The sequence below is a fragment of the Aureobasidium melanogenum genome (genome assembly GCF_000721775.1).
Source record: "Aureobasidium melanogenum CBS 110374 unplaced genomic scaffold scaffold_35, whole genome shotgun sequence".
In the NCBI taxonomy this organism is placed as follows: Eukaryota; Fungi; Ascomycota; class Dothideomycetes; order Dothideales; family Saccotheciaceae; genus Aureobasidium; species Aureobasidium melanogenum.
Window position 1 is genome coordinate 52464 of NW_024470087.1, and position 18227 is coordinate 70690.

Consider the following 18227-nt stretch of genomic DNA (forward strand, 5'->3'; position numbering starts at 1 on the left):
TTCCTGGGACTTTTGTCCATCGTTCTTTCTTCTACCACCTTTATTGTCCCCGATCTCTGCTTGGACCGGGATACAGCGGCGGACACTTCACAATGTCTGTTATGAATGCGAGTTACGCCTCGCCAGTCGCCGATGCTGCCTTCGCAAAGATCAATGCCATCGCACCTGAGGGCTTTGTGCAGCGCCTTCTTGCTGGAGTGAACACATGGACTGTTTTCTTTACTCTGCTTATCGGCGCTCTTGTCTACGATCAGGGTGAGCAGAAAGATCAAGGGATTGTGGATTATGTGCAATTGACTGACCTCACAACAGCGGCATACATCTACCGCAAGGGTTCAATCGTGGGGCCCATGTTCAAGACTCCCTTCATCGGTCCTTTCCTCGAGTCGGTAAACCCTAGATTCGAACAGTACAAGGCAAAATGGGCCAGCGGCGACCTGAGCTGTGTCTCCGTTTTCCACAAGTTTGTCGTTATTGCCTCGACCCGCGACATGGCCCGCAAGGTCTTCAACTCTCCCACCTACGTCAAGCCCTGCGTCGTTGATATCGCATACAAACTCCTTCGTCCTACCAACTGGGTTTTCCTCGATGGCAAGGCTCATGTCGACTACCGCAAGGGTCTCAATGGACTTTTCACCCGTCAAGCTCTCGAGCTTTACTTGCCCGGTCAGGAGGAGGTCTACGATGCATACTTCGCTCGCTTCCTCAAGGTCACCAAGGACGCTGGTAACAAGCCTGTCGCATTCATGCCCGAGTTCAGAGAGCTTCTGTGCGCCGTTTCCTGCAGAACTTTCGTTGGTCACTACATCAGCGACGAGGCCATCAAGAAGATCGCAGACGACTACTACATGATCACCGCTGCTCTCGAGCTTGTCAACTTCCCCATCATTCTTCCCTTCACAAAGACTTGGTACGGCAAGAAGGCTGCCGACATGGTTCTTGACGAATTCGCAAAATGCGCCGCAAAGGCAAAGGTCCGCATGAACGCTGGTGGTGAAGTCCGCAGCATTCTCGATGCCTGGGTTAAGCAGATGATCGAGTCCGAGGCCTACCGCACCAAGGTCGCCAGCGGCGTCAAGATGGACGATTCTGAGAAGCCCGCCATGCTCATCCGCACTTTCACCGACTACGAAATCGCCCAGACTCTGTTTACCTTCCTTTTCGCATCCCAGGATGCCACCAGCAGTGCTGCCACTTGGCTTTTCCAGATTGTTGCTGACCGTCCCGATGTTCTGGAGAAGCTGCGCGAGGAGAACATGCGTGTCCGCAAGGGTGACAAGAACGCCCGTCTGACCATGGACATGCTCGAGTCGATGACCTACACCAGAGCAGTTGTCAAGGAGCAGCTCCGTTACCGCCCTCCCGTCCTCATGGTTCCTTACCTCGTCAAGAAGGATTTCCCTGTTACCGAGACCTACACCGCCAAGAAGGGATCTATGATCATTCCCACCACATACCCTGCTCTTCACGACCCCGTTGCATACCCCGAGCCCGACACTTTCAACCCTGACAGATGGATTACCGGTGATGCCGAGAAGCACCCCAAGAACTGGCTAGTGTTCGGCACAGGACCTCACTACTGTCTTGGACAAACATATGCCACACTCAACTTGATGGCCATGATTGGCAAGGCTTGTGTTGAGATGGACTGGAAGCACGAAATTACGCCCAAGTCAGAGGAGATCAAGATCTTCGCCACGATTTTCCCCGAGGTGTGTATCCCCGTTGACCTTCATGCACGAAACGATTTACTGACAAATTCGCAGGATGACTGTCTTCTTACATTCAGCAAGAGAGATTAGAGAAGCTTATGACTCTGTGCTGTAATTACGTGCAAAGAAAGCAGCTGTGATTAGAAGTACAGATATAGACCTAATCGTGCAATTGATAGACTAATTATTATAATGTTCTTGAAACCATGATACTGACAAGAGTGTCTTCCCTGACTTTGTGTTTCGTGAGACAAGGTGATGGGAATGTTTGTCTGAACGATGGCGATGTTGAAGTGAACCTCGGTTTGCGGAGAACAAGACCGACACTTCGGCGATGATGCAACCTTCAATTGTTCGTTTCTAAACACTTTCCTCTCTTCGCACCAATCGCATACACCACACACCATGTCGCTAAAGAGAGCCACCACCTTTGCTGCAAGAGCAGCCATCGCATCATCACGACCAGCCAGATTCCAAGCTTCAAGCCTGCTGCAGTCAACACCGAAGCTCCAGACCACCATTCAGCGACCAGCAACATGTCTTGTGCACCAACGCTTCCACTCTACTGAGGGCAAACCTGACAACAAAGTCTGGAACTTTGACTCTGTCAAGCAATTGTCCGAGTCACCAGACCCTTCACGCGTCTTGATCGGTACGCTCAAACTTCGACCTGCTTCATACTTTGCATTCCCTTACTAACACTCTTCCTCTACGCTCAGATGTCCGCGAACCCGCCGAATACGAAGCTGGCTTCATTCCTACCGCCGTCAATATCCCCGTCGGTTCTGCGCCTGATGCACTCTTCATGCCCGCCCACGAATTCGAGGATAAGTTTGGTTTTGAGAAGCCCAAGGCTGATCAAGAGTTGGTGTTCTACTGCAAGGCTGGAGTAAGGAGTTCTGCGGCTGCTGGGTTAGCTAGGCAGGTGGGATACCAAAAGGTTGGTGAGTATAGAGGTAGTTGGTTGGAGTGGAGTAAGAATGGTGGTAAGGTCGAGTATGACTAGAAGCATAAGGAGAGGATATGATCATCATGGTGCTCTGATTCGATTGATGCTGTGACGCTACAGACTTGTATTATTTGCTACATCACAAAAGTCATATTGCGAGCTCGCTATAGTGTGCTAGCTCTTGATAGAAGCTTGAGCGACGGGATAGATCTCATGCTTTGCCAAAACTCGGTACTGTAAATTCAAGAAGTGCAAAGCAGACGAACAAACAGTGGCTTACGTGTAATCAAGACGACTGTGAACTACTTGTGGAAGAATGCTCGTTCATATACCAACAAATGCAAGCAACCCGTAATATCTGGTCTGTGCTTTCAAATGCTCTCGAACCTCGACCTTCGCGTGATAAAGTCCATCGATTCACAACAATCAAGCAACAATTTTCATCCACTTTTACACTACACATCGAAATCTTATCAAATCCACTGGGCCAAAACTATAGCAGCATCGAATCCTTAGCGATCTTTTACACACACAGCATCACAACCTAAACCAAGTCTACACACCAAACACTGGCAGGTCAAAGATCATTTTTCAGAGCAGCAATGTCTCAATACAATATCTCGAACCTCCCTCGCATCTCACGAGAGTCTCTCGCTTCCCTGATCAAGAACAAGCATCCCTCCATGGCCGTCATCGACGTACGAGACTCAGATTACATTGGCGGACACATCCTCGGCGGTCAAAACCTCCCCTCCAACACCCACGACTACAAAATGCCTGAATTGGTGAGAACACTGAAAGAAAAGGAAGTTGTGGTTTTTCATTGCGCGTTGAGTCAGCAGAGGGGGCCTAGTGCGGCGTTGAGGTATTTGAGGGAGAAGGAGAGATTGGAGGGAGGAAAAGAGAAGGCGGTGGAGGGTAAGGAAGGGAAAGAGGGGGTGGAGGTTGAGGGACAGACTGTCTATGTCCTTGATGGTGGGTTTGTGAAGTGGCAGGAAGTGTAAGTTTTTCCTCTTGGAGTGGTGCTAATTGAGAGGATGCGGTTTTGCTAATTTTTGTCACAGATACGGAGAAGACAAGGAACTTACGGAAGACTACCAGAAAGATATCTGGGAGTTTGGATATTAGGGACTTCTGGTAGAAAGATCTGTTCTTTACTCCTCTTGGGCACGGTCTGTGCATTACATGAGACGAACTTTGAATCACACCGTAAACAGCAAATCATATCCTGTGTCAACAAGGAGTTACGAGGTTTCATTGTGAAAACATCTAGCACACATAGTGTCCCCAGAGCATCCTTCCTCGTTCTGTATCTCATGGGGATATGCACCCTGTACCATACCTCTAAACCATATCGACCATAGGATATTACCGACTCTTCTGCACCGTTCCACAGCTCCCAGTAGACGTTTGTCCTGCACATACAAGCATTTCTGTGATTCATTATGCTGACATAGATCTAGTTGACCAATAGACTCATTACTGAGACCAGAGATGTGAACTTCAACGTCCAGAACTGCTTTATCCTCATGCTCTCGCCAGACCAAAAAAACTTCCATCGAGGCCTGGAACCTATCACTGCGCCTGTTACATCCGATTTTGTCGATGCCGACCTATAGAAACTCGCAGAAGTCTCCACTCGCAGTCTCGAAGGAATGCCATTCAGCGACTTGGAGGATCAGATTAACGTGGAGCCGTTCGTTATCATTGACCAGCGAACTCTTAAGGATGGCACAGTTCGAGTCGTACAAAGCGATATTGGACCAATCTATGATCAAGATCGCGACATTGTCTTAGAAGAAGACGTTCGCAGACTCGAGACTGTTAGATGTCAGATCAAGCACTTAATATGGTTGCTTGAGCTGTTGGATGAGGAAGGCATGATCCAGATCAAGACCAATCAGGAAGTGCCTTTGGGAGATGATGATGTTGCAGAGCTATGATGCATTCTTGTGAACATGCGAGATGGTTGTGTCTTAGAAGTCTTGCGAACAAGACTGTCTCAGGCGAAGAAACCATGGGTCAAGGTAGCAAAAAGAGTTGCAACCTCTCGCATCTAAGACAGTGTTCAGCGTCAAAGAAATGCCTCGCATAACCACATCTACTGAGCATATATTACACTTACAAACAGTCCTTTTTCTCATCTTTCAACCACAAATCAGACCACACAATTACAAATCTCCTTTTAAGCACTACTCGAAATCCACAGATGCCAAAGAACAAAAGACCAAGCCGAAAGCAGCAACAAGGACCTTATCCTACACCACCTCGATCTATCCCCAACTCTCATTCAACAAGAGCTGCACCATCAATTCCAGGGGCGCGCAACTTTCCACCACCTGCTGGCTTCACACCAACCGTTCCAAATCCTGCATACCCACAGTGTGTACTCACGCCTGATGAGTTGAGCCAAAGTTTGCAGGACTTTGCCAAAAGTCGGCAGACAGACACTAAGCGGCCTTTTGATGAGGATGAGGGTGGAGCTCCTGGAGGTGGTCAAGGTCCTGGTAATGAAGGAAACGATGAAACCGGATCTCATCATTCTGAATTGGAAGGAAATGGGAGCGGTCCTGACCCTTTACCTCCACCACGACTCCCGAGTCCACGGAAAGAACCTTTTAATCCACACCATCCTACTCCACAACCCCTTACCGAGGACGAGATATGGCTTGAACAACTCAAACCTGTTATGCAGTACAACTCCGAGACTCCTTGGCCGGCATCCTTTTATGAACAACCTTTCCAAGCCCCAGCGTGGTATTCAGCGTGTCCAGAGGGTTACGAGCCGACAACTCTTACCGGATATCCCATCAGAAGGCAGTATCCAACTTATGTACCTGCAGCCCATGACCCAGACTTGGTGCGTGATGAGTATGGACACTACTGTGTTGACCTCAGAGAGACAAGAGAATGGGGTCAATGTTGCATGGGCAAGTGTAAGGGATGCGAGATTTGTCGTCCAGGCGGCTGAACGTGCGAGAAGAGAAGATGAGGGTTTGGATCTAGCTTGATTATGCGAGAAATGAGATGTATCTCGATAGCTTTGAACATTTCTTTTTGCCTGATCTCTATCCCCAAATGCAGACGAGCTTGCAACGAGAGTGACAAAAACAGTCCAGCTGGCTTAAGCAGGGCTTCCTCTGTTCCTCTCACCACCAGTCTCAGTCTTAAGATCCTCCTTGCTCTTAGAAGCCTGCGCAGAATTCTTAACAAACGGCATCTGGAAAACATCACTCATAGCCCCCTGAAGACCCTCCCACATGCCAAAAGGTCTAGGCGAACTCCAGTACAACGCACCAACCCAAGGTTGAACATTGTACTTGAACTGCAGGGTACAGTTCTCAGCTCCGCCAATCTTGGACCAGGGGGTGGTGATCTGGTACTTGGGCTTTTGGTTGGACAGTTTCAGGATTCCGGGGCTGGTGCCTTCGGGGTAGGCTTTGTAGCCTGCTGCCGCAGTGTTTTGGCGGCGCGAGGGCTGCTTGCGGTTCTTTTGGGGGTGGATGTAGGTGTTCTCGTGCCAGGGCTCTGAGGGAGCGGGGATGATGGCGTCCCAGATGATGGCTTCCGAAGGAGGGGAGAGTGGAGATTTGGAGGGGAAAGTTGCGGTCACGTAGACAAAGACTTGCTTGGTGTTCCAGGAGAAGAGGGATCTGAGATCTAAAAGGGACGGTCAGAGGTGTCGCGTCATGGGTCAGGAACAGCAGGTAGACGAACCAGTCTCGAGGTCGAACTTGATGTGCGCATATTCCTCCTTCTTGGTACTGTAGTAGTGAGGGCGACCCTTGACACTGGATGCTTGTCAGATACTGCTACATCAAGTGGAGAAGGTATAGACAGTTGCTTACACCTGGACGTTGCGCAGCTCGAGCTCTGCCTCTGGGTGCTGGTGTGAAACGACAACGCTCAACGCTATCGCCAGACCCAGAGTGAAGGCCACGGTTGTGAAGAAGCCAAAGACATTCTGTATGCGCACGAGCGACGAGTGCATCTTGGATCTATTGTGATGTTGATCAATCTTCTCGAGCTTAAAGCCAGAAGTTGTATCGCATTTACTTAGGTGGCCGTCCCTGAACGTGGGGAAGTTATGCAAGATTCATGAATAATATGCAGTGTCACTGACTGCTACAGTTCATCTTCATTCAGTGTTTTTACATGTTGCCTGCTATGCTTGTTCATCGCCAGTCTTCACTCTCTTGAGCTCTCTCTCGTCGTTCGCCGACCCTTCAAGCTTTCGCTTCTCTGCACTCTCCTTGTCCTTTCTTCTTGCTTCACGCTCCTTCTCCTTGCGTAATGCTTTGCTCTCGAACTCGTGCCAATCACCTTCCAGATCTTTCAGTTCCACAACCTTGCTTGCTTTTGGCTCCTCTGTCGTGAAGTACGGATGCTCCAATACGTCGCTTGCAGTCGGTCGCGTATCGGGATCAAAGACAAACATGGCGCTCAACAGATCAAATGCTGCTGGTGATACACGTTCTTGGTACTTCTCAGCAAAGGTCGAAGCCACCTTGTGCGCTGGCCGTAGAAGCTCGTACCAAGCCAGGTCTACTATTCCTGGCCAAGTCGAGCGTGACGGGGTACCGAGAACGTTGTAGATCTTGTCGAGTTGGTTGATCTCTCCACCGTCTCCTGGGAAGATGGCGTGCTTGGTGAAGATCTCAACCAAGACGCAAGCAGCTGACCAGATATCGACTGCCGGCCCATACTGCGTCTCTCCCAACAACAACTCAGGCGAGCGATACCAGATGGTGATGACTCTGTTGGTGTAGTCTTGCTTTCGTTTCGCGTTCTTATTGTAGAACCGTGCAAGGCCAAAGTCAGCTAACTTCAGCTCACCATTGCGAGACACAAGAATGTTGGCTGCTTTGATGTCGCGGTGGAGAACGCCACGCTTGTGAAGATAATCGAGACCTTCGAACAGTTGCTTGGCAAGATCTTTCTTGTGTCCTTCGGTCAACGCGAACGACGGATGGTTTAACAATCCGGTCAAATCGTGTGAGAGGTACTCGAAAATCATGAAACAGTCGTTGCGCTCGACCATGACTTCTTGCAATTTCACCACATTGGTGTGGTTGAGAGATTGCAAAAGTTTGATCTCGCGGATTGCCGTCACTGGAAAGCCGTCACGCTCTCCTTCCATTCTTATCTTCTTGAGTGCAACTTTGTCTCCAGTGTAGACATGAACAGCCTTGTACACTTTACCGTAAGTACCAGACCCGACGACTGACTCGTTGCCAGTCTTGCGGTAGTAAACCGAGTCCGACGTAGCAAATTCTCCTGTCAACTTAGGCTTGGGCTTCAGCCGTTTGCGAACAACAATTTCTTTCCTCGTGCGAGGCGCAACTAATGGAGCCGGTTTATGTGGTGCTGATGAATCACTCCTTCCAGCCATTCCTTTGATAGAGAAGCTGATGCCTGATTTTCTCTTGTCGCTTTCATCCTCGGCTCGTAGGTCCTTGGGCGGTCTGAACGGATTGTCATCGTCGTCGACTGACTCGGTCATCGAGCCTGCTGCTAGAGGTGTCTCGGTGCCAGATATGGAAGTCTCCCGTTTCGAAGCTATTTTGCCGCCTCTGCTACCACTAGAGGGAGTCCAAGATAGGTTGGAGAAATGGCCACCACGACCGCCTCTGCCGGCAGGAGGAGCAGGGCCCTGCATAGAAGCAGGTGGTCGTTGGGGCCCGTTGTATCCTCGAGAGGGAGGTCCGCGGTATGAGGATTGAGGTGGATATGCCGAGACCGGAGGTGGAGCTGCATAATGCGGTGGTGGTTGCTGCGCTTGATAATAAGGACTTGCTGCTGGTGGCGGATAGTTCTGTTGATAGTAGGGTGAGGCAGCAGCTGAATAGCCAGCATGTGTCGGAGAACTAGCATCGAGTTAGGATCAGATAACCAAGATACAACGTGAATGACTCACCCTTGGTAGCTAGCATAAGGCTGTTGTGGAGGATACGCACGGCCATAGGGAGACTGACCGTGCGGTGGAGAGGGTCCAGGGGGCGGATATTGTGGTGACTGCGAATATCGCGGGTCTACATATGGACGAGGCATAGGCTGCCGAGGAGGACCGCCCCTACCATACATGGCGTCTGAATCACGCTCGTCGCGATAGCGTTCCCTTCTATCGTAGTATTCGCGGCGACCTCCTCGAGCGTACTCCCTATTGCGTTCGTAATCTCTGTCGTAATCTCTCGCGTAGTCTCTGTCTCTTTCCCCCTCTCTTTCGCGATAGCGAGGCGGCTCTTGTCTATAAGGTCGACGAGTGTCTGGTCGAGGCGACCTCGAAGAGCGGCGAGAGTGTGCTGATGGGCCTCGGCGTCTGCTGGACTTTGCTTCTTCGGGTCTTGCGGTACTTGCCAGCTGCGATATAAGGTCGTCAGACGGTGAGTCAGAGCGTCGGACGTCTCGAGGAGGTGAGCGTGCTGGAGGTTTGCTGTGACGAGAAGCGTAACTATGGTCGGGACGGCCGCGAGACGAGTGGCCCGATGAACGATAACCTCTGGTAGGTGGTGGAGAGTATCGGCGACGGTCGTTGTAGCGGTCTCTGTCAGACGGATATCTGGGTTGGCGCGAGCTGTAGCGAGATTCGACCGAAGGGGAACGTCGTCTCTGCGGGTATGGATCGGGCGACTGTGGTCTTCGAGCTGGTGGAGGTCGATCCGAGTACGGGCGCTGGTCGTACAGACGTGCAGGTCGAGGAGAATAGTCTCGTGGTTGACGCTTACTATACCTCGAGCTGGTCGATGGAGCTGGAGAGATACTTGGACGTCTTGTGTTCAGCGACGATACAGGAGCTTCGTCGGCCGGTGGGAGCGATGGCTGAGTGCGCGCCGAGTCGTGTTGGTGGTGGTGATGATGGTGGTGTCGATGGCGATAATGGGCAGGACGTTCGCGGTCGGGATCGTGGGCCCTATATGCAGAGGTTGAGCGAGGGCGGTGGTGATGCGATGTGGAAGGATACGCGGCGCGGCCTCGACCAGCGGCTGCAGTAGGCGACGGCGATAGTCTACTATCACGCTCTCTGCTTCTGCTTGGAAAATCACGTCCACGTCGCCCGGGCTCTGTTTCGTTGCCTGCCATGGAGAAGGGACATAAATCCAAGTCCGAACAGCGAACACGGCCACCTGGAGACAGCCTTGAAGCAAGCCCACGCGCCAATGACACAGCAGTGGTGATGATGCTCTTGACTCAAATACGACGTGCCAGCGACAGCAGCAATAGCATTTGTGCAGGCAATACAACGCAGGAGGGAAGGGGGATTAAAAATGAATGGAGCGATCGAGTTCCCTCACCTGTCAATTGCTCAGCGAACAACTCTTGCTTGAGACTGAGACGCGCCCTCTTTTGCCCAACATGGCTGAACGAGGTCCATGGCGTTTCCCCGCCGCTTACGCCTACCCGAAGCTTAAGCGGCCCTGCTTCACCACCAAATGCTGCTTGCTCAGTTGAGTGCTCCCTCCTATAAGAGACCGGGAGCCGGTGTTTCTTTAGTCACGACTCATCTCGAGTGAGCCATCTACTGTGACTCTCCTGCCGTGCTTCTGTGGTTGGCGTCTTTTGGAAGTAGTGAACGTGAACTCGTCCCGCATTCTATCATTCACTTGTGATGCACTCATGTCCAGATCCCAAACTGCCTCAACACCACTCATGACTGTCAACAGTGAATCTCAGAGTGTCCTCATTCGCCCATGTTTTCTGGGAAAGTGTCAGTACCTTGCTGTGAGGTCGGATTATAATGGTCGTTTTGTGTGTGGAAGGTCAGGTCTTGGCTATCCAAATGTGTTCTGTTCAGAATCTTGATAGACCAACACGTCCAGTGTATCATATTGTTGACCGTGTCTCCCGTGCTGGTGATGCCCACACAGACGTTCGATGACTTCGAATTCAATATTATTCGAGTTAGGAGCTGCCTCAGCTCCACTTCATCAAGCCGAGCATGATCAGTGAGAAATAAAGCGTGATTTGGCCGGCGTCTGAATCGCGTTCGCAAAAGCAAAAGAAGACAGCGAAGTTGAGGCTGATCGATTGTCTTGCCGAGCAGAATAGACGGTCAGTGATCAGAAGGGGTCCTTCGAGCCCAAACACGACAATTGGCGCGTCGGCTAGGTTAACAGAGTGCCTCAGCACAAGGGCAAGTTCCGAGAAACACAGTAGGTGCTCTCGAGAATATTGAACATGAGTTAGTTGGCCTGAAAAGCAACATGATCTAACTAGGTAGGTGGACAAGCGCAGGCACGCTGCAGCAAAGTGTGCACGTCGCGTAGGTCGTCAGAAGCGATGCACCCGCGCAGATCAGAGAGGATAGATAGCATCATCAAGAAGGATGACGCTATCCGACCAGCACTCGAGGGAAGTGGTGCAAGTATGGAATAGTGAAACAGACAAGATGATTGTATAGCAATGTTGCTCGTGGTGCTGCCAGCGTTGGCCGTGTTGGGAATGCAGCCCCCCCGAAGTGCGCACGAGCCTCTCTCTTCCGCGCAGCTCCCAGGGCTTTCGGGAAGGCGTGACTCAAAGAGAAAAAGTTTGGCGAGACCGGCGGGGTCCAGGGACAAGCAGGAGGAATGAGGAAGAATACTAATGACCTCTGCCTCTCAAGCACAAGTCATGGCTCTGTAAACCCAGGCAGACCGTAATGGACTTTCTCTTCTACCACATACAAGCTTCACACTCCAACTACTTCCTTTAGGACGTGATCATCTGTTCGGCCGCTACACTCTGCCTACATCATCTGCTCTGCTAGCCCATCACCACCGCAATCAGAATCTCGAGCTTGACCCCCATACTGTCTAACAGACTCAGCCATAGCCATAGCCATGGACCACCAACCGAACTCGCCTATTAGGCCCAAGCATATTCCATCGCACATGATCAACGGATCGTCTCCTCTGGTCACCCAAGAGAACCGAGATGCGCGCGAGCGGGAGAACGCTTTCAAGTCCATCAAATCCTCTATGGGTCCTAAGAAAGAGCCTCTCGATCTTGAGGGCAACTACTTCCAAACCCAAAACAATGCTCAACCTCGCGACAAGCGCCCTTCCAAGCTGGCTAATCTCGACGAGGCCGAGGCAAGAGACCCGCGTGATGATTGGACCTCTCAGCAGACCAGCAGAGCTAGCAGTCCCTACACTCTCGCTCCTACCATTGACTTTGACGGTTTGAGCTGGCCCAGTATGCTTCGCCCATCCTGATCGCTTTGCTTGTCTGACCCTCGAATAGGCACCGGCACACGCGAAAGACTCGAGTCCACCCCCGAACAGGCCGCAGCCCGCCTAGAGAAGCTCTCCGGAGCAGTCCGTACTTTGCTCGAATGTATCGGAGAAGACCCAGAAAGAGAAGGCCTTCATGGCACGCCTGAGCGTTATGCAAAGGCTATGATGTACTTCACCAAAGGCTACGAAGAGAATCTGAGGGACATTGTTAATGGCGCTGTCTTCCACGAGGATCACGACGAGCTTGTCATCGTAAAGGACATTGAGGTTTTCAGTCTCTGCGAACATCACCTGGTCCCCTTTACTGGAAAGGTATGTACACTTCTTGACATCTCTCACGCAACCCCTCTGACTTGTCTAGATGCATATCGGTTACATCCCCAACGGCCGTGTTCTCGGCCTCTCCAAGCTTGCACGTATCGCCGAGATGTTCTCTCGTAGACTACAGGTTCAAGAGCGTTTGACCAAACAAGTCGCCCTTGCCTTGTCCGAAGTCCTCCAACCTCAGGGCGTTGCCGTCGTCATGGAATCTAGCCATTTGTGCATGGTCATGCGCGGTGTTCAAAAGACCAGTGCCACAACCACTACCAGCTGTATGCTCGGCAGAATGAGGTCAACTGCTAAGACGAGAGAGGAGTTCTTGAATCTGCTCAACAGGAAGTAGACAGCATAAAGATATGTCGATTATGGTCATAGATGGGGAACAGGCGTTTTACGGAGCAACACGAAATACAGATGAAGGATGAATGGCCACTCAACAGCCAGGTTACGGAATGATACCACTCAACTGAACGAATCGTAAGTAAACGAACAAATTTTGCATCACCTTCATTTTCAGCAATGTAAAATTACCACGCACAACAGAATATGTCCAGAACTTTGTTCAAATTCACTTGCATTTCCGTTCTTGAGTTAGGAGGCATCTCACTTTCACTAATTGGTGTAGAGTGCACTGGTTACTCACTCGAAAGACAATTACTTTCACAGCAGCGTCATTGCAACAATAGCTTGTTTCAACAATAATGACAATAGCCTGCTACTTGCTATTGTTCTCTCACCATTCTGTTTCTAGCAGCCGTCAATTGCGCTTCAAGAATTTTAGCCAACGCACTTCGAGATATCCAAAACATCCTCGATCAAATCCACTTGCCCCATACACGGGAACCCATTTTGACGAATTTCATCATGACCGACGCCAATAGCGCCCCTCGGAAGCGCCGTCAAAGCGATCCTTTCGTCACATCTGCACAAGATGGCGATCATGCTTCTAACAAAAGGCGCTTCATTCTCAATGACGACCCCCGACAAACTCTGGTAGACCACAGACAACCGACTGTCAATGAGCCAAACCCACTCGATGTGCTCGCGCAAGCCGCCTCCTTTGTTGCTCGCCTCCCTACAAGCCGCCGTAAACGCGTTGTTTTGAACTCACCATCACCACCTCCTGGACCGAAGAAATTCAACCTCATGACTGGACTTGCCTCGCATGTGGACATCCTACTTCAGATCACGAGTTACCTTCCACCACAGACATTGCTCAATCTATACAGTGTTTCCGCTCCCTTTCACTATGTCATGGACAGCCACTTTACTGCATTCATCAAGGCCGCCACTTTCATTTGGGCTCCTAACGCTGATAAATGCTTCCCATGGTGGTGCTATCGTCAACTTTGCATCGAGGATCCTGCTTTGCGCCGCCCCAGGGCTGATCGCAGAAGTGTGAGCTGGGATGATCTCGTTCCTAATCTGGAGCCTGAAGTGTCTGCCGAGGGCAATTTTGATGGCTCTGGATCTCAAGGTTCCAACGTCTCGGACAGTCCAAAGAGTGTCAAATCTGAGAGTCCAGCTGAGAGAAAGGAAAGGATAGCCAAGCTTGCCGATCAACGACAACAATCCGCTGCGCCAGTGCCAGGGTTTCGCTGGTTGAAGATGGTGGCATATCGTGAGTCTGTCTGTCGAGAGATAGTTGGCTGGATGGCAGTACATGGCCATCGCATACCACGTGCTGAAGGTGTTGTAGCCCTCAAGGTAAGTTGCAATCCTCCAAATTTTCGCTATACAATCATGACATAGCACGACAGAAGATGTGGTTTCTGCTCGACATCCCTGTGAACGCGCCTCGCATCTCCTTGATCCACAACACCAGCTTCTTCACCAAGGAAACACTCGCAATCCTGCAACTCTTTTTCATCAAACTCGACATGCTGTACGTCGACCCCGTACACTACTACGGCGGTGAATGCTCTATGCGTGAGATGTTGCTCGCAGAACGCAGTCTCACTACTCTCTGGAACTATCTGCGAGGTGCAGACGGCACTTCCAAACTGGATACTTTGCGCTTATGGATCAGACACCGTTACAAGGTACCTCAACCCGTCAGACCAATGACTCGCGAGACACACGAGCAGTACCAGGCAAAGATCAACATGCCTATCATGGGTGTTCCTGCCCAACTTGTCGGCCGCTGGGGTTACGAGTGTTGGGGGCTTGGACAGGTCCCATTGCTGCGTCCTGATCAGTTGGTGTTAAAGGAGGCTGTCAGACGTCATATGGGTCTACAAAGGATGTTTCTGTCATATCTTTCGTATGGCTACTTGGATGGGGATTTGAATCCTTTGCCTACTGTTGTCGAGCCTGAGGATGTTGTTTTGAGCATGATGCGCAGAAAGAAGAACAGAGAGCTCAAGGAGCAGGAGGAGGATAAGATGATTGTTGACGGATAGTGAGTTGAAGACTTATGTCGCAGAAGAAGTATCGGCGGCCAACGCGGCAATGTTCGCAATGCAAGAGCAATAGAAGTTTGTTTCTGGCACGTAGAAAGTGACTAGGAGAGATGGATATGAAAGGAACTGGATTTTGCAAAGCCTTTGGGTCCTGGTACCAATATTCAGGGTATATCATTGGTCTCTATCCAGAGATCACCCAAAGATCATCATCAATTCAAGCATTGGAACAAGATCGCTCCCTTGACTAATCTACAGTAAATCATTTTGCGCGGGCGACATGTTTTCATATCGCTTATTTCTTTTGCTTCTTCTTGGGCGGCTCATCGGCGTCGTTGCTGGAGGGCTTGGTCTTGGGCTTGCCCTTGCCAACCAGGGCTCTGAGGTCGATTGGTCCGTCTTCGTCATCGTCCTCGTCTGACATATCTTCGAAGTCCATTTCGGACATGTCTTCCATCTCTTGTGCTTGAGCTGTATGAAGTTTAGCAAGGACGTAGCTAGGGTGAATAAGTAATGCTTACTGAAGTATTTGATTGCGTTGGGCCAAACGTCCTCAGCGATGAGTTGAGCGAGCTCATCACCCTCTGGGTGGATCTCATCGTCTCCCATCATGTCTTCCTCCTCAACCTCCTCAGGCTCGGGGCTTTCGACCTTCTCGCCCTTGGATCTCTTGTCCTGGCGCTCCTTGTACTCCTTGTTGGCCTGGGCCGACTCGTCGGCCGAAACGTAGGGGCCAGCCGAGACGTAGCCGAACCAAGCGAAGAAGGAGGTGTTATCAACATTGTTGTTCTCAATCAGATCGAGAAGCTTCTTGTAGGCAGCAAAGCCCTTCTTCTTCATGTCACCAGCCTTCTTGCGCTCCTGGAAGACAGCATAGGCAGCATTGGTGAGACCGTTGGTAGGATCCTCGCCCTTCCAATCAATCTTGACTGGCTCAGAGACAAGACCAGACCAGCCGTCCTTTGATCTTCTGTACCAGAACTTCTTCTCGAGGACAGAGTTGGAGAAGTATTCGTTCTCATCGAACTCGAAACGGATAGCAATGCTGCGCGGGTCGCCAGCATCACCTGCGATCTTCTCAGGGCCCATGGGGATCTCGAAGCGCTTGACATCGAGGCTCTTCAGCTTCGCGAAGATGTTGGCATCGTTGGGAGTAATGTAGCGATCGACATCGGGAGGAGATTGCTCGAAGACGAGAGGCCAGAAGCCCTCGATCTTTGAGACAACTTCTTGACGCTTGGCGTACAGAGGAGCGCTGAGGACGTACTGCTTGGCCACTGAATGCTTGTTAGTGGTCGTGCCAGAAAAGGTACGGAAGTGAGAGAAGTACAAATCTCGCGATCGACTTCATCGAATTGGGTCTCGAGGAGAGCGAGGTCCTCGTAGTGGACGGGTACTTGATCTTCGGCCATATTGATGTGAATGAATGTGTGCGACAAGGTGTGATTGAAGAATAGAAAGAGAAGACAAAATTTTGGTCGGCCTTTGGATGATTGGCGCGCAAGCTCCACTCGTCATCAGGGTCCAGTTTTTCTGGGGTTGAGCTCAGAGTCAGAGAAGCCTCGACCAAGCCAAAGCCGTCACTGGAGCAGAGGCAGAGCAGGGCCGACTCGACAACAGCTGCATCTGTCTCTGCATCACACAACTCACCTGATGTCGCGGCATTTACATCGTGACCTGTAGCTGACCACTAGCATTTGTTTTCAGTCACATCGCAACGAGTGTGTACCCCCTGTATATATAAAAACGTAGTCATCCATTTTCCGGCAGGATGTTTGACCACACTTTCAAAATGAAGGCCTCTCAGCCTTTGCTATGCCGCGCCGTCTCGGCCATACGCCCTTTGACTCGCACAACATGGATGTCAAAGCGACGAAGCATCTCCATAGTACCGCCCCCATGGCGGCCTGCTTCAGTCTTGGACAAGTGCGAATTCATGCAATATTTTATCTTTCTCATGCTAACAAATTTTTGTAGATGGGTTGAACGAGAAGCGAGGCCTATTAGTTTACGACAACTCACTTTCTTTGGCCGACTCCTTACCGACACTCGATTACTTGGATCTGCCAACTATGTCCGACTTGAGTTGCCTACTAGGTACTTGACCTCTTTCTTCAATACTTGCTTTACATTACTGATTTCCATCGAAGAATTGCACACAGGCTCCGCGATATGCAAACATTACCATACGCCGCTCTAGTAAACCCACACATCAGCCATGTCTACGAGCTTTACTACTCGGCCTTCGAAAAACTACGAAAGGTTCCCGAGATAAAGACTTTAGAGGACAATGACAGATTCTGTGATGTTGTTCGCGAACAACTCAGAGATCACCTCAGTGTCATTCCGAGACTTGCTATGGGTGTACTGGAAATATCAGAATCCATCCCAAGCGAGCAGTGTGACAAATTGGTAACCTCATTATTGCGATCAAGAATCAGTCGAAGGGTCATTGCCGAGCAGCATTGCGCTCTAACAAAAGCATATCATTCACCCGATCACCTTCCACCAGCAGCAAGACTTCACCCAGAACATGGCGACGACTTTGTTGGTGAAATCTTCCTCCGATGCAATGCAAAGGAAATTGTCCAAGAATGTGCCGAAACTATAGGCAATCTTGCCAAACAGGCATATGGTTCTGATGTGGTGTTACCTGAAGTCATTATTCAAGGTGCCGAAGACATCGTCTTCCCATACATTCCTAGCCACTTGGAATACATCATTGGCGAGCTCTTGAGGAACTCCTTCCAGGCGTCAGTCGAGCGACATGGCTCCGAGCCGCCACCAATTGAAGTGCTGATCTGTGAGGCTGCACAACACGTCATCATTCGAGTATCAGACCAAGGCGGTGGTATCGATCGAGAAAGCCTCTCAAACCTATGGTCATTCAGTAAAGGACCAGAACGCAGCAGACGACTACGAAACCTCGAGCAGGTACCCAAGCTGGCTGCGACCCTCCAGGATCTCAAGGTTCCCGAACCAGAATCATCCGATCAGAAGCGCGACTCCAAACAACCTCGCTTCGATCACTCCCTGGGATCTCTTTCTAGTAGACATCCCGACCTTCGTCTCGGAATTGGTCTGCCTATGAGCCGTATATTCGCTGAGTACTGGGCTGGTAGCCTTGAAGTCCATAGTCTGGAAGGTTATGGGGTTGATGCTTTCCTGCAGATCAGCAAGCTTGGTAACAAGAATGAGACTTTGAGTACTAGAACCAGTATGGACGCTCTGTAGAGAAAATCGTCTTGCGTATGGCACGGAGATCGTTATCGGATACTCAATTGTCATCGATCCTACTCTTTAGGGGCTCCAGACTAAACAAAGAAAAAGGAAATCTTGGTGTCCAAGAAGGATCGACGACACTTCGGCCACAACTTTTCACCCTACAATCCTCATCAATGCTGGGATCGGAGTGAAGGAACGCCTTCCTGGCGCTATCTGTCTGGAAGAAGACAGGCAGCATTGCTTGAGAGCCAGCTCGACAACGACGCTACGAAGGAAAGACCGAAAAACCACGAGATAGTTACACCTAAAAGATATTTGGACCTGGTGGAATGAAGAAAAGCTGGACTGGATTGAGCCTCGATATGGTCTGGATAACACCACGCAAGACTGAAGCAACAAAAGTTCT

At 50.5% G+C, this 18227-nt stretch overlaps 10 protein-coding genes across 10 annotated transcripts; 7 read left to right on the top strand and 3 right to left on the bottom strand.

The window, feature by feature from the left end:
• Nucleotides 1-92: 92 nt before the first annotated feature.
• Nucleotides 93-1802, top strand: M437DRAFT_59984 (cytochrome P450 61; the record flags this gene model as incomplete). Its single annotated transcript, XM_041023672.1, has 3 exons — nt 93-255; nt 313-1712; nt 1767-1802. The coding sequence occupies 3 exons, from the start codon at nt 93-95 to the stop codon at nt 1800-1802; spliced, it is 1599 nt and encodes a 532-aa protein (XP_040875216.1).
• Nucleotides 1803-2294: 492 nt separating this feature from the next.
• On the top strand, nt 2295-2703 carry M437DRAFT_33622 (Rhodanese-like protein; the record flags this gene model as incomplete). The annotated part of the gene is made up of 2 exons (XM_041019256.1): nt 2295-2364; nt 2432-2703. Coding segments are annotated over 2 exons (342 nt in total), but the record flags the coding sequence as incomplete, so codon positions are not given.
• Nucleotides 2704-3263: 560 nt separating this feature from the next.
• Nucleotides 3264-3789, top strand: M437DRAFT_79190 (Rhodanese-like protein; the record flags this gene model as incomplete). Its single annotated transcript, XM_041027126.1, has 2 exons — nt 3264-3661; nt 3726-3789. 2 exons carry the CDS (start codon nt 3264-3266, stop codon nt 3787-3789), a joined length of 462 nt encoding a protein of 153 aa, XP_040875218.1.
• A 1444-nt stretch (nt 3790-5233) lies between these two features.
• On the top strand, nt 5234-5626 carry M437DRAFT_30126 (uncharacterized protein; the record flags this gene model as incomplete). Its single annotated transcript, XM_041019173.1, has 1 exon — nt 5234-5626. A coding segment is annotated over one exon (393 nt), but the record flags the coding sequence as incomplete, so codon positions are not given.
• Nucleotides 5627-5785: 159 nt separating this feature from the next.
• On the bottom strand, nt 5786-6652 carry M437DRAFT_59882 (signal peptidase 22 kDa subunit; the record flags this gene model as incomplete). Its single annotated transcript, XM_041023656.1, has 3 exons — nt 5786-6321; nt 6379-6452; nt 6510-6652. The coding sequence occupies 3 exons, from the start codon at nt 6650-6652 to the stop codon at nt 5786-5788; spliced, it is 753 nt and encodes a 250-aa protein (XP_040875220.1).
• Nucleotides 6653-6826: 174 nt separating this feature from the next.
• M437DRAFT_59890 (Pkinase-domain-containing protein) lies at nt 6827-8053 on the bottom strand (the record flags this gene model as incomplete). The annotated part of the gene is made up of 1 exon (XM_041023659.1): nt 6827-8053. One exon carries the CDS (start codon nt 8051-8053, stop codon nt 6827-6829), a length of 1227 nt encoding a protein of 408 aa, XP_040875221.1.
• Nucleotides 8054-11477: 3424 nt separating this feature from the next.
• M437DRAFT_88807 (putative GTP cyclohydrolase I) lies at nt 11478-12537 on the top strand (the record flags this gene model as incomplete). The annotated part of the gene is made up of 3 exons (XM_041028906.1): nt 11478-11832; nt 11881-12185; nt 12235-12537. 3 exons carry the CDS (start codon nt 11478-11480, stop codon nt 12535-12537), a joined length of 963 nt encoding a protein of 320 aa, XP_040875222.1.
• Nucleotides 12538-13058: 521 nt separating this feature from the next.
• On the top strand, nt 13059-14596 carry M437DRAFT_79194 (uncharacterized protein; the record flags this gene model as incomplete). Its single annotated transcript, XM_041027127.1, has 2 exons — nt 13059-13901; nt 13955-14596. 2 exons carry the CDS (start codon nt 13059-13061, stop codon nt 14594-14596), a joined length of 1485 nt encoding a protein of 494 aa, XP_040875223.1.
• Nucleotides 14597-14891: 295 nt separating this feature from the next.
• Nucleotides 14892-16008, bottom strand: M437DRAFT_79195 (uncharacterized protein; the record flags this gene model as incomplete). Its single annotated transcript, XM_041027128.1, has 3 exons — nt 14892-15067; nt 15118-15873; nt 15927-16008. 3 exons carry the CDS (start codon nt 16006-16008, stop codon nt 14892-14894), a joined length of 1014 nt encoding a protein of 337 aa, XP_040875224.1.
• Nucleotides 16009-16457: 449 nt separating this feature from the next.
• On the top strand, nt 16458-17830 carry M437DRAFT_59998 (pyruvate dehydrogenase kinase; the record flags this gene model as incomplete). The annotated part of the gene is made up of 3 exons (XM_041023675.1): nt 16458-16522; nt 16574-16693; nt 16747-17830. 3 exons carry the CDS (start codon nt 16458-16460, stop codon nt 17828-17830), a joined length of 1269 nt encoding a protein of 422 aa, XP_040875225.1.
• Nucleotides 17831-18227: the final 397 nt, after the last annotated feature.